The sequence below is a fragment of the Crocodylus porosus genome, unplaced genomic scaffold (assembly GCF_001723895.1).
Source record: "Crocodylus porosus isolate Cpor-Errol unplaced genomic scaffold, CroPor_comp1, whole genome shotgun sequence".
In the NCBI taxonomy this organism is placed as follows: Eukaryota; Metazoa; Chordata; order Crocodylia; family Crocodylidae; genus Crocodylus; species Crocodylus porosus.
Genome location: NW_017728913.1, coordinates 35,430,399 through 35,442,804, shown reverse-complemented (window position 1 = coordinate 35,442,804; position 12,406 = coordinate 35,430,399). Strand labels below are relative to the sequence as shown.

Below are 12,406 nucleotides of genomic sequence, written 5' to 3'. Positions count from 1 at the left end.
GGGTGCTTTTTACCCCCTCGTCCAAGTCACTGATGAAGATGTTGAACAGTGCGGGCCCGAGGACCGAGCCCTGCGGAACCCCACTGCCCACATCCCTCCAGGCTGAAAATGACCCATCCACCACCACTCTCTGGGTGCAACCCTCCAGGCAGTTGGCGACCCATTTGTCTGTGTAGGTGTCTACACCACAGTTCCCCAGTTTTTTAATGAGAATGGGGTGAGAGACAGTGTCGAAGGCCTTCCTAAAATCCAGAAAGACTACATCCACTGCTACCCCTTCATCTAAAGATTTGGTGACCTGGTCATAGAAGGTCACCAGATTGGTCTGACAGGACCTGCCTCTGATGAACCTGTGTTGATTGTCCCTAAGCATAACATCCCCCACTGGCCCCTCGTGCACATGTGCCAGAATAATTTTCTCAAAAAGCTTGCCCAGGATTGAGGTAAGACTAACTGGCCTATAGTTTCCTGGGTCCTCCTTCCTCCCTTTTTTGAAGATGGGAACCATGTTGGCCCTCTTCCAGTCCTCTGGTGAGGAGCTTACCTTTGGTAAGTGTTCCACGCCGGCCTTGGTGCCTCCAGCGCACTCTGTGCCCAGCTCCTTTAGGCGGGTGTTAAAAAGTTTGTGTGTGGCAAGATTTTTACTTGTGCATGGCATATACCTTGGAGGGAACCTTGGTGTTAAATGGTATCCCAATGGTAAATGTTCAGGCCATTAATGCTGCCACAAAATGTAAAATCAACCAGAAAATTATTCTACAAAAATGTGTAGTAATTTCATGGTTGGTTTCCATTGTGCCTTGAACTGAACTTATGGCATGGTCCCCCCCACCATAAAGCCTGAGTTCACAGGGCATCCAGCTTTCAATTTTCTGGTGCACCGGGAGCTTAGTATCCTGATTCTGATCCTGGATTCCCTCTGTACTAGCAAGTAGTAGTGATATGATTGGGATCTGATACCAATTCTAGAATTGTGCATCCAGCCTTTAAATGAATGTGTGCCAGGAGTTTCAATGTGCTACCTTCTGTATTTCAGTTTTGATCAGTCTAATACAAAGCCTCAGAGGGATGATCAGATTTATCCTTTCAAGAAACTTAACTAATCCCTTTTCCTGTTGAAATACCATAGAACAGTGTTTCCAAATATTTGGCAGACCATTGCTGGCCTACAGATCATTGCTGGCGCATGGGGCCTTGTTATCTGGCCAACAGGGCTCCCCCTAGGTCTAGAAATTTGGACTAGTGAGCAATGGCAGTGTTGCCCATTGCCAGTTGCCTGATGTAGAATTGTGTCTCTGTTCCCAGGAGGACTTTGTCACAAATGGTTAGGACCCAGACCCTTGTAAGGGCAGTGGCAAGACTGTTATTTCTCTAATGTAAGTAGTTCTTCGTATAAGTTCCTGTAAATAAAGTTTTCCACATCACAGGTCTCATCAAGATACTACCAGCAGCTCACTTTCTGCTTTAAACGCAAGCTACAGTGGTTAGTCAATAGCTTTGTCTGGAGGTTTAACACAGGAGTCTGCCCCTTCAGCTTGCTGGGCCATCTTGGCAGCTGCATATCATGCACAGTGTCTCCAGGCATGCTACCTTTTCAGCAAAGAAAAGTTTTCCTGCTTAATACATGCATCCTAAGTTGTTGGGGTTTGGGGTTTTTGGGAGAGGGTGTTGTATGTTAGAAAATATGGTAGCTTGGATGCTTTTTGTTGTCATATACTTCACAAAGGTTTTAAACAATATTATGGAAAAGTAATGTATAATCACACAAATAATTTAGTTACGGTGAATATTAGGTTTCAGGCACACATCAGTTGTTTAAGATTACGCCTCACTTTGGTAATGTTTAATATTATGCCAGATATCCAGGGGGATCCATTAGTGGATCCCACCTCCAAATTGATCTTCTGAGGGGTAAGGCAGGTGACAGATATATGAAAAACTTGCTACATTTGTGCAGTTAAAACTATAAAAATACTTCAGAAACTAGTCTGGATGAGATTTTGTTTCTTTTTGTTAAAACTTGGGAGCTGGTAGAAGATTATTGTTTCTTACTAATTGTTAGGATGAGCAACTGGTTGATGTATAATTTGAGGATATTGCGTAGAGCTCTGGTCCAACAAGAATTTAATGAGCATGACTTTACTGTACTCTCATTGAATTTTTCATTGACTATTTACTGGGTTCCCAAGATACAGGCTTGTATAAACATTTGATGTTTGGTAAGAAGTTGATGGTTGGATGGACAAGTATACACCAGCAAGAATATTTTCTTTTAATAGCTATTAACATTGGAGATCTGGGATACGGACTGGGGTTTAGTCACATTTTTACTACGACTGCAGAATTTGACTTATTTCTATAGTCTAACAGTTGAAACATGAATGAAAATGTGTATTTCACATAAAGTCTTACTAAAAAATAGTATGTTTAATTAGGTTACTGTCTCTGAAAAATTCCTGGTTACCTACAATATGTTGATCCTGTTTGTCTAAAGGTATGTGTCTTAGGTGGGTGAGAGCATAAAATAAAATAAAAATCTCCAACTTAGACTGTTCTCATTTGTTTTAATGATGGTATGAAATTCAATTAATGTTTAGTCTGGAAGTACCCAAGAAGAGTGGTGGAAAAGGTGACCAATGGCATCTGTTCTTAATATGAAGATTAAAGTATTTGAGAGATTTAGCCTGAAGAATGGAAGAGAGTGATTTTCTGAGTGATACTAGCAATGTTCTGAATGATAATGTGTTACCGCCACAGTCTCTTGAGTAAGACAGGATTGTGGAAATGTGTTTGAACTGTTTTTATTGCTAAAAATAATTCTTCTGTAGTTCAAATATTCAGGGTATGTGTTTTTGAGACAGGAAGGTCTGAATTCTCTCAGCCATGGGTTTTGACATTTTCAGTAACCATACTGTGTGGCAGATGTGGTGGGTTAAATCAGGGTGGGCAGTTATTTTGGCTGGAGGGCCATTTAATGTGCTTTGGTGAGCTGTCAAGGGCCTCTTGCGCACAACTTTTTAGAATAGGGATGGGCAATTATTTTGGGTTGAGGGCCGCTTACCCAGTTTTGGCAGGTTGTCAAAGGCCGTATGGGTAGCCCTGCCCGTTGACAGGTGCCCTGCCCCCTGGTCACCATCTTGGGACCAATGTCCCAGGGCCAGCACAGATGGGGCCCAGAGTAGGGCACAGGCTGGCAGGGGTCTGTGGAGCTGAGCTGGGTTGCACCAGCAGGGAGGGGGGAGCTGGCTTGGCTCCATAGAGCCCCTGCCAGCTGGGACCCTGCGCTCCTGCCACCCTGGTCTGAGCCCCACTGGCACTGGCCCCAGGACACCGATGGGGGCCCTGTGCTCCCACTGGCTCCCTGCCTGCTCACACCCAGTGCCCCCCAGTCCCACAGTACAGGCAGATGGCAGCAGACAGTCCTGACCCCCTGCTTGCCGGCAGGGAAGAAGCTGATCCTGAGCATTGGGAAGGGTGGCTCCTCGCCTGCCCGATGGCTGGCGCCCCGTGCTGCAGGTGCTCGCAGCCCATGCAGAACTGTCCAGAGCAGGCACAGGCAGCCTCATGCAGGCTGCAGGTGGCTGCAGCATGGGCGCTGACCATAGGGCAGGCAAGGGGCCACTTTTCCCCGTGCTCAGCACCAGCTTGTAACCCTCCCCACTGCCAGCCTGAGAGTGGGCCTGGGTTACAAGGTGGTGCTGAGCGCTGGGAGGGGCAGGGAGAAAGCAGCCCCTCCCTGCCCCATGCCTGGCACCCCACGGTGCAGTTGCTTGCGGCCTGCCTGGAGCTGCCTGTGCTTGCTCCGGACATTGGTCCCAAGATGGTGACCGGGGGCAGCACACCTGTCAAGGTGCAGGGGTACCCAAATCATTGGGTTTGGTCCCCCTGCACGTGGGCAGGAAAGACAGCTGGGGTCACATGACCCCAGCAAGATGGGCATCTATCATATGAAAGCTGTCTGTAAATAAAAAGGAATCTCAATTCAAGTTGTTTTGGGACTATTGAATATGAGCTTTTACATATCCTGTTTTTTAAATATTTATTAAATATAAAGTAGCCATCGCTTTTCATCTTTTAAATATTTATTTATAAAGTTGTTAATATACCAAAGTGTTTTGCCATTACATTTCTTTTTTAAGAGTGCATTTGGAGGCTGGGTGTCATAGATGGCATGAAGGTATCCAGGTTGTATCCATACTGGTCTAGAGGCAAAAGGAATCAGAACTCGTAGTAGAGGTGACATCTTTTATTAGACTAACTAGATTTTTGCAAAAAAAAATCTTTAATTGCAATAAAAGAAAATTTTTGCAGAAATCTAGTTGGTCTAATAAAAGAGATTGCTAAAGAAAAAAATGCATATGAGCGAAACTCCTGCAGCAGATATAGTGATTTAATGTTTTGTCTTGATTGTGGTCCTTATTTCTAATGCTCTGGGAGGAGTTCAGCTCTTTTTCAGACTTTTTTTTTTAATTGCTCCACAGTCTTCCCCCTGCTTCTTATTTGCTTTGCAGATCTTAGGAAGTTTAGGGGACATGTCTGGCTTACTGGGTCTCCTATAGCTGCCTTGGTTTTGTGGGCTGTAGAATCACAGCAAAATCTCCGATTTCTTGATGCTCCAATTCATAGAAGATTAGGGTTGGAAGGGACCTCAGGACATCACATCTAGTCCAGCCCCCTGCTCAAAGGAAGACCATACCCAACTAGATCATCCAAACCAAGGCTTTGTCTATCCGTTTCTTAAAAACCTTCAAGGATAGAGATTCCACCACCTTTCCAGGTAACTTGTTCTAGTGTTTTACTACCCTCCTAGTGAGATGTCAGGAAGAATTTTCTAACCTAAACTTTTCTTGCTCCTTGTTCTGTCATCTGCCACTGCTGAGAACAGTTTGGCTCCATCATCTTTTGAACCCACCTTCGGGTAGCTGAAGACTGCTATTAAATCCCCTCACAGTCTTTTCTCTAGACTAAACAAGCCCAGTTCTCTCAGCCTCTTCTCAGAAGTCGTGTACCCCAGGGCCCTCACCACTTCAATTGCCCTCCAGTGGACTCTCCAATTTGTCCATGTCCTTTCTGTACTAGGCGCCCAAAACTGACCACAGTATTCCAGATGTGGTCTCACCAGTGCTGACTAGAGGGAAATAATCACTTCCCTTGACCTGTTCCCAGCGCTTTCTACCAGTGTAGCCCAGTATGCTGTTGGCCTTCTTGGCAACAAGACCAGACTGTTGGCTCATATTCAGCTTTTTGTCCACTGTATCCCCCAAGTCCATTTCTGCAGCACTGCTGCCCAACCAGTTAGCCCCCAGCCTGTACTGGTGCATGGGATTCTTCCATCCAAAGTGCAGGGCTTACCATTTGTCCTTGTTTGAACCTCATGAGATTTCTTTTGGCCCAATCCTCCACTTCTTGTACGTCTCTGAATCCTAGCCGTCCCCTCCAGCATATCTACTGCTCCCTCCAGCTTGGTGTCATCTGCAAACTTGTTGAGTGTGCACTCTGTGCCATCTTCCAGGTCATTGATGAGAATATTGAATAAAACCGGCCTCACAACCAGCCCCGGGGGTACTCCACTTCATGCCAGCTGCCAGCTAGACATTGAGCCTCTCAGCCTGATGCTCCAGCTAATTTTCTATCCATCTTACCATCCATTCATCCAGCCCGTATTTCCTTAGCTTGCCTGTAAGAATGTTGTGGGAGACAACATCAAAAACCTTGCTAAAATCTAGGTATACCACATCCACTGGTCTCCCTGCAACCACAGAGCAAGTCATCTCATCATAGAAGGCAAGCAGGTTGGTAAGGCATGACTTGCAGGTGATGAATCCATGTTAACTGTTCCTAATCACCTTCTTCTCAACGTGCTTAGAAATGTGTTCCTTGAGGATCTGCTCCATGATTTTCCAGGGACTGAGGTGAGGCTAGTGTGTAGCTCCCTGGATCTTCCTTTTCCACTTTCTTAAATATGGGCACTGTTTGCCCTTTTACAGTCATCTGGGACCTCTCCTGATAGCCATGAGTTTTCAAAGATAATGGCCAGTGGCTCTGCAATCACATCAGTCAGCTCCCTCAGCACCCTTGGGTGCATTCCACCCAGCCCCATGGACTTGTATATGTCCAGCTTTTCTTAATAGTCCCTAACCTGCTCTTTTGCCCCTGTTGGCTGAGCATCTCCTCCTCAAACTGTGTTGCCAGGTACAGTAGTCTGGGAGCAGACCTTGCCTGTGAAGACTGAGGTGAAGAAGGTATTGAACACTTCACCCTTTCCTGTGTCCTCTGTCACTAGGTTGCCTCCCCCATTCAGTAAAGGACCCACACTTTCCCTGATCTTCCTCTTCTTACTGACATACTTGTAGAAACTTCTTGTTGCCCTTCACATGCCTTGCTAACTGCAACTCCAGTTGCATGTTGACCTTCCTGACTTCATCCCTGCATGCCAGAACAGTACTCTCATACTCCTCCCTAGTTGTTTGCTTAAGTTTCCACTTCTTATAAGCTTCCTTTTTGTGATTTAGTTTACTGAAGAGTTCCCTGCTAAGCTGAACTGGTCTGCCATGCTTGCTAGTCTTCCTGCACATCAGGATGGTTTGTTCCTGTGCTCGCCATAAGGCTTCTTTAAAGTATAGCCGGCTCCGCTGGACTCCTCTCCCCCTCGGTTTGGCTTCCCAGGGGATCCTGCCCATGAATTTCCTGAGTTGAAGTCTGCTTTTCTGATGTCCGGGGTCCCTACTTGCTACTCTCCATCCTTCTTTTCCTCAGGATCCTGAACTCAATCATCTTGTGGTTGCTGCTGCCCAAGTTGCCATCTACTAGTACACTCCACCAATTCTTCCATGTTTGTGAGCAGCAGGTCAAGAAGAGCACAGCCTCTAGTTGGCCACTCCAGCACCTGCACGAGGTACTTGTCCCCAACACTCTCTAGAAACTTCCTGGATTGCCTGCACACTGCTGTATTGCCTTTGCAACAGATTTCAGGGTGATAGACGTCCCCCATGAGAACCAGGGCCTCTGATGGGAAAGCTTTCCCTAGCTGTTTGAAGAAAGCCACATCCACCACATCCTTCTGGTGCAGTCTATAGAGGACCTCCACCACAACATCACCCTTGTTGTTCTCTCTTCTGACCTTAACCAAGAGATTTTCAACAGGCCTATCTCCAGTCTCATATTGGAGCTCTGAGCAATCACATGGATCTTTTACATGAAGTGCATCTCCTCCTCCTCTTCTCCCCTACCTGTCATTCCTGAATAGTTTGAACCCATCCATGACAGAGCTCCAGTCATGCGAACTCCCACCAAGTCTGCTATTTAAATCATATCATAGTTTTGTGACTGCAGGAACTTCCAGTTTTCCCTGCTTGTTTCCCAGGCTCTGTACATTTGTGTACAGGCATTTCTTCTGAAGAATGAGAACATCTCCCTGTTGCCCCTTCCTGCTTGTTGCTTCCTCCAGGTCACCTACTTATATCAGGGCTTTGGCCTCCATCCCCCAGTGAACCTAGTTTAAATTCCTCCTCAGTAAGTTAGCCAGCCTGTCTGCAAAGATGCCCTTACCTCTCTTTGTCAGGTAGATCCCATCTTTTCCCAGCAATCTTTCTTCTTGGAACATCATCCCATGGTCAGAGAAGGCAAAGCCCTGCTGGCGACACAACCTATGCAGCCAGGCATTGATCTGCAGGATGTACCCACTCCTGCCCTGGCCCTTTCCCCTGACTGGAAGGATCAAAGAGAACACCACCTGAACCCCTGTCCCCTTCACCCTTGCACCCAGAGCCCTGTAGTCACTTGTGATCTAATTAGGGTTTCCCCTGGCAGTATCATTGGTGCCCACATGGATGAGCAGCATGAGGTAATAGTCAGGGAGCCAGATGAGTCTCTGTAATACCTCTGTGACATCTTGGATTTGGGCTCTGGGCAAGCAGCAGACTTCCTGAGACAACGGGTGAGGTCAGCAGATTGATCCCTCTGTCCCCCACCAAGTTCATCCATTTAAGTCATAAGTTCATACGTTTCATGTAATCCATCTCTTTGCATATAGGAATTCATGATTTAAAACTCTGAAATGTCACAGAAGCTGAAAAGTGTAAAGAGAGCTGAGAACAATAGGCCCTGAGGAACTCAGTAAATCAAAAAGCGTATGAAGCAGGGAACTAGTTGGGTTTACTTTTTAGTGCTGAGTCAAACTTAATAACTTCCAGTTCTAACAATGCTTATGTATAACCAGTTGACAGCAGCAAAAAATGCCAACAGAATTTGTTTTAGTTTTATTAGTTAGTCTGTGTATAACTCAGTGGTGAGAGTGAATTTTTGTCCGATTCACGGAGGAGATTTGTGTGTTACAAGATAGGATAGGGAGCCTTGAGCTGGAGGTCCCCACTGACAGCTGAAATGTGACTGCCATGTATTCATTGGGTATTTTATTCTCTAACTACAATGTCTAAAATTATTGCAACAAGGTAGTTCCAGAGTTGGTGGGATAAAAAGTCAGACATTTTCATTATGATTGAAAGAACCTTTTAACTACAAAAAATGTTAGGAGAATTTTCTTTTCGCTGAAAGAGGGGAGAGAGAAAAAGCCACATTATCTTTAATAGTGACAATGTATGTTGTTAAATCAAAATATCTTGGTTTCTTATCTAGAAATCATACAGTAGGTGAAAAAGGTATATAGTGAACCATGGTGGCATGGTTAACTACAGAGCAGTACCATGGTTCATATTACTACTCAAATAGAAATATAATAGAATTCATACTCAAGGTATGCTTTCATGTGTTTTTTGTAAATTTTTGAAAATCCTTTCTTTCATTTGTAGGACCAGATTTTAGACACTAAAATAATTTTGAAATGGACCGATATGAAGATGTGTCAGAGGGTGAAGTGGACCATTCATTCTTTGATAGTGATTTTGAAGAAGCACCAAAGAAAAATGAAGAAAATAGTGAGCTCATAGGAAAAGTAGGTACACATGTAGCATCATCAGACTTGGCATCAGAAACCAAATCAAGAGAAGACTCCTGTCCTAATGAGGAAAGTGAAGAGAAACAGAGATCTTTGGTGAAGGAGCAGTGTGTAGATGGTGACACTGACCATCCTGGGAATGCTTCTTCATTGTCACTTTCTCCTGATTCAGAGAATGCAGGTACCTCTGGGAGAATATCTGCAACAAGTAGAATACAGGAAAACATTCCAGCTGGAATCCCCAAAATAGTTAAAGAAGGTGAAGAAGACTATTACACAGATGAAGAGGACAGTAGTGATGATGGCAAAAAACAAAGGGTTAGACCTAAATCGGCAAAGCAGTCTAGTGGCATAAAGAAAGTTAACAAAAAATATACCAATATCAGCTCCTCTTCCTCCTCCTCTTCCTCTTCCTCCTCCTCCTCCTCCTCCTCCTCCTCCTCCTCAAGTGCAGATACAGATTGTTCAGATACAGATTCTGACAGCTGCATATCGGATTCATCCCACTCCTCTTCAAAGAGAAATACATGTACCTTGGCTCTTCTGTCTCCACAGCAAAAGTTCAAATCAGGAGTAAAATCAGTGGAATTAAAACCGAAGCTTGGTGACTACACGGAGGAGTCTGAAGATACAGTGACTGACGTTACTCCTCTGTCAACACCAGACATCAGTCCTATCCAGTCTTTTGAACTCGCAGCATCAAATGACAAGAAACTGAAAATAAAACGACAGGAAAATGTGAGCCAAGAACTATATGGTAATTCTGAGAAATTTAAATACAGTACAAAATTTGTAGAGCCTACCAAACTAGAGGGACAAAAATGAAACCCAGTCTGACATCTGTATCTTTTTTACTAGATTCCGAGATTGATCGCAGATATAATCGAAAGGTTTTGCATGATGCTATGGACTTGAATCAGCTTTTGAAAGGTGATTTTTCTTTTCAATATTTACTAATTTATATACATAGTTAATGAGTGGGTTTTATACACACTTATCTTTTAAACCTGGGCTCAGCCCAACCACTACAAACAGTACTAATTTTAAAGTTGCCTTGAGTTTTTATGTATGTGAATGTAAATACCACTCTGACAGGAGTGCGGTATTGGAGTTGCTCTCATAACAAACTCTTAAGGGTAAGGGTGATAAATGAGGATGTCATAAATCCCATAATAAAATTTGATGTCTTCACATATCTATTATAATTATACTTGAATTTATTAAACCATGATGCATTAAATAGCAAATACTAGTAATTGTCTTTAAAAACAGAAACACTTCCAGTAAGATATATGTCAAAGTATAGATAATCAAGACTTTAAAAGGCCAGCAAAAACTACCCACTACTGTAAATTAGAATGCAAATATACACATGCATTTGAACTTTTTGTACCCTTGTTATAACTAAACAAAATGAATTTTAAATAACTAATTACATTTCTGAGTTAAAATATACTAATATCATGAAAACATTTATAAAAATAGCTTTGGCAATAGAATTGAATTATAGCTTTTCCTCAGCAGGTTTATGAAATGTCTTTACTGTTATTGGAATGGGTATAAGAGAGTCCTGTGTCTGTCTCACCATTCTATTCTTCATAATCCTCAGTGAGTTGGAGGGCATTGGCTGATCCATGTTTATATGTCCATGTGGAGCCTAGCAGATTTTTGTCCAGTGGTTTCTGTCTGCTTTTCATCTTGTGGTCAGGCATTATTTTGTAGTGAGATATGTGGGCTAATAGTGTTCTCAGTTTAAAAGACCTTCTCGTTTTAAGGTGGAAAGAAATTTATGTAATTGCATCAAGGCCTTGACTTACCTCTCTACATGTGCTTTTGCTTGTTCTTAGAGCTGATGGTTCTGATGTTGTAGAAGGAACAACAATGTTGTTTTATGCTGATAGTGGTATGAGCACCCTCGACTTGTAATGCACTTTGCATCTTGTAGGGTTAGCCCATAATTAAGACATCCTTAAAAATATATCTTTAATGTAAATTTATCTACTGTAAAAGGAAATAACACTGTTATCTTTTGTAGACTACATTGAAAGCAATAAAAACTGAACAATGATCAAAGCAGGCTATCTTGATTTAAAAAAAAAAAAAAAAAAAAAAAGTCTGCTAATCCCTATGTCAGTGGTCACCAACCAGTCGATCGGGATTGATCCGTTGATCCCAGAGCCTCTTGTGATCCTGGGCTGGGGAAGGGCAGGGGTCGGGCTGAATATGTGCATGCATGTGTGTGTGCACCCCCCCAGCCCAGCAAGTCAGTTGTTGGGGAAGGGAAGAGGCAGGGGCCAGATCAAGGCCACCATGTTGAGGGACAGAGTTCAGGAGCTGCCCAGGAAGTGGGGCGTTGGGCAGGTGGTGGGACAATTGAGCCTGGGCATTCATTCAGGGGCAGGGGGGGCTCCCACTGTTGTGTATACTCTGGCGGAGTCTTCAGGGGGCATGTGCCCCCCATCTGGGCCTGGCGGAGGCATTTCCCACTGCAGGCTAGGCTTGCGCCTCAAGCCCTGCTGCAACTGGCCTAGGAGTGGCCTGACACCATATGCATCCAACTGCTCCCAGGCCAGCTGCAGCAGGAGCTGCTTCTGCAGTGTACAGATTGGGGGGCATGTCTCTCCCAAAATGTGGGGCAGCAAAGGTGGCTGCAGCAGTGGTGAGAGGGAGTGGGGCTGGAGCAGGGGCAGGCCCTGCAGAGATGGGGTGGGATGGAGCCATGAACGGCTCATCCAGGGAGCACACACCCCAGGAGGGCATGGGGGGGGCAGCACATGCCCCTGGAATTGGGCCAGGCGGGCTGCAGCTGCCAGCTGAGGCCGGGCTGTTCCTGGTGGAGGCTGGGGCCACACTGCTATCCAGCCAGGTGGCAGCACTGGGAGCAGGGCTATGGGGGCCTGCAGCCACCTGAAATTTCACTGTAGCCTTCCCAACCCTCTCCCAGCGGTACCACTGCTCTGCCCAATAGCAGCACTGCCCCAGCCTCTGCCGAGAACAGCCCGGCACCACCTCCCAGCCCGCAGTGGCAGCCTGCCCTCCCCAGTATAGATCCACAGCATGCAGCCCCATGCCTGGGGGGTGGGAAGGGGCTGGGAGGCGGTGCCAGGCTGTTCCTTTTGGAGGCTGGGGGCTGCAGCCCAGTGTGCCCTGCCCCATGCAATTCCTGGGGCATGCGGTTCCCACCCACCCCCTGTGCCCTCCCAGGTTGCCTTCTCCCCCTACATACCCTTCCCCCAGGTGAGCTGCTCATGGCTCTGTCCCACCCTGCCCCTGCTCCAGCCTCGCTCACTGCTGTTGGGGGTGGGGAGCAGATCAAGGCCCCAGTGGTGAGAGAGGGAGTGGGGCTAGGGCTGGGGCCTTGACCTGCCCACCTCCCTCCACCCCTTCCCTTACAGACTTACCTGCTGGGGAGATGTGCCCCCAGATAGTGTTTTCTCCTTCTGCCTCAATCTG

General features: G+C 45.6%; 1 protein-coding gene across 3 annotated transcripts in view; it reads left to right on the top strand.

Annotated features, from left to right (window-relative positions):
* The window catches only part of CFAP97 (cilia and flagella associated protein 97), a 40,612-nt gene that overhangs the window by 6,010 nt on the left and 22,196 nt on the right, over window positions 1-12,406 (top strand). For all 3 annotated transcript variants that reach the window (XM_019534692.1, XM_019534693.1, XM_019534694.1), the window contains exons 2-3: window positions 8,808-9,710; window positions 9,812-9,883. In XM_019534692.1, coding sequence (XP_019390237.1) covers window positions 8,840-9,710; window positions 9,812-9,883 — 943 coding nt within the window. In that variant the 5' untranslated portion in view covers window positions 8,808-8,839. The remainder of the gene's footprint in view (window positions 1-8,807; window positions 9,711-9,811; window positions 9,884-12,406) is intronic.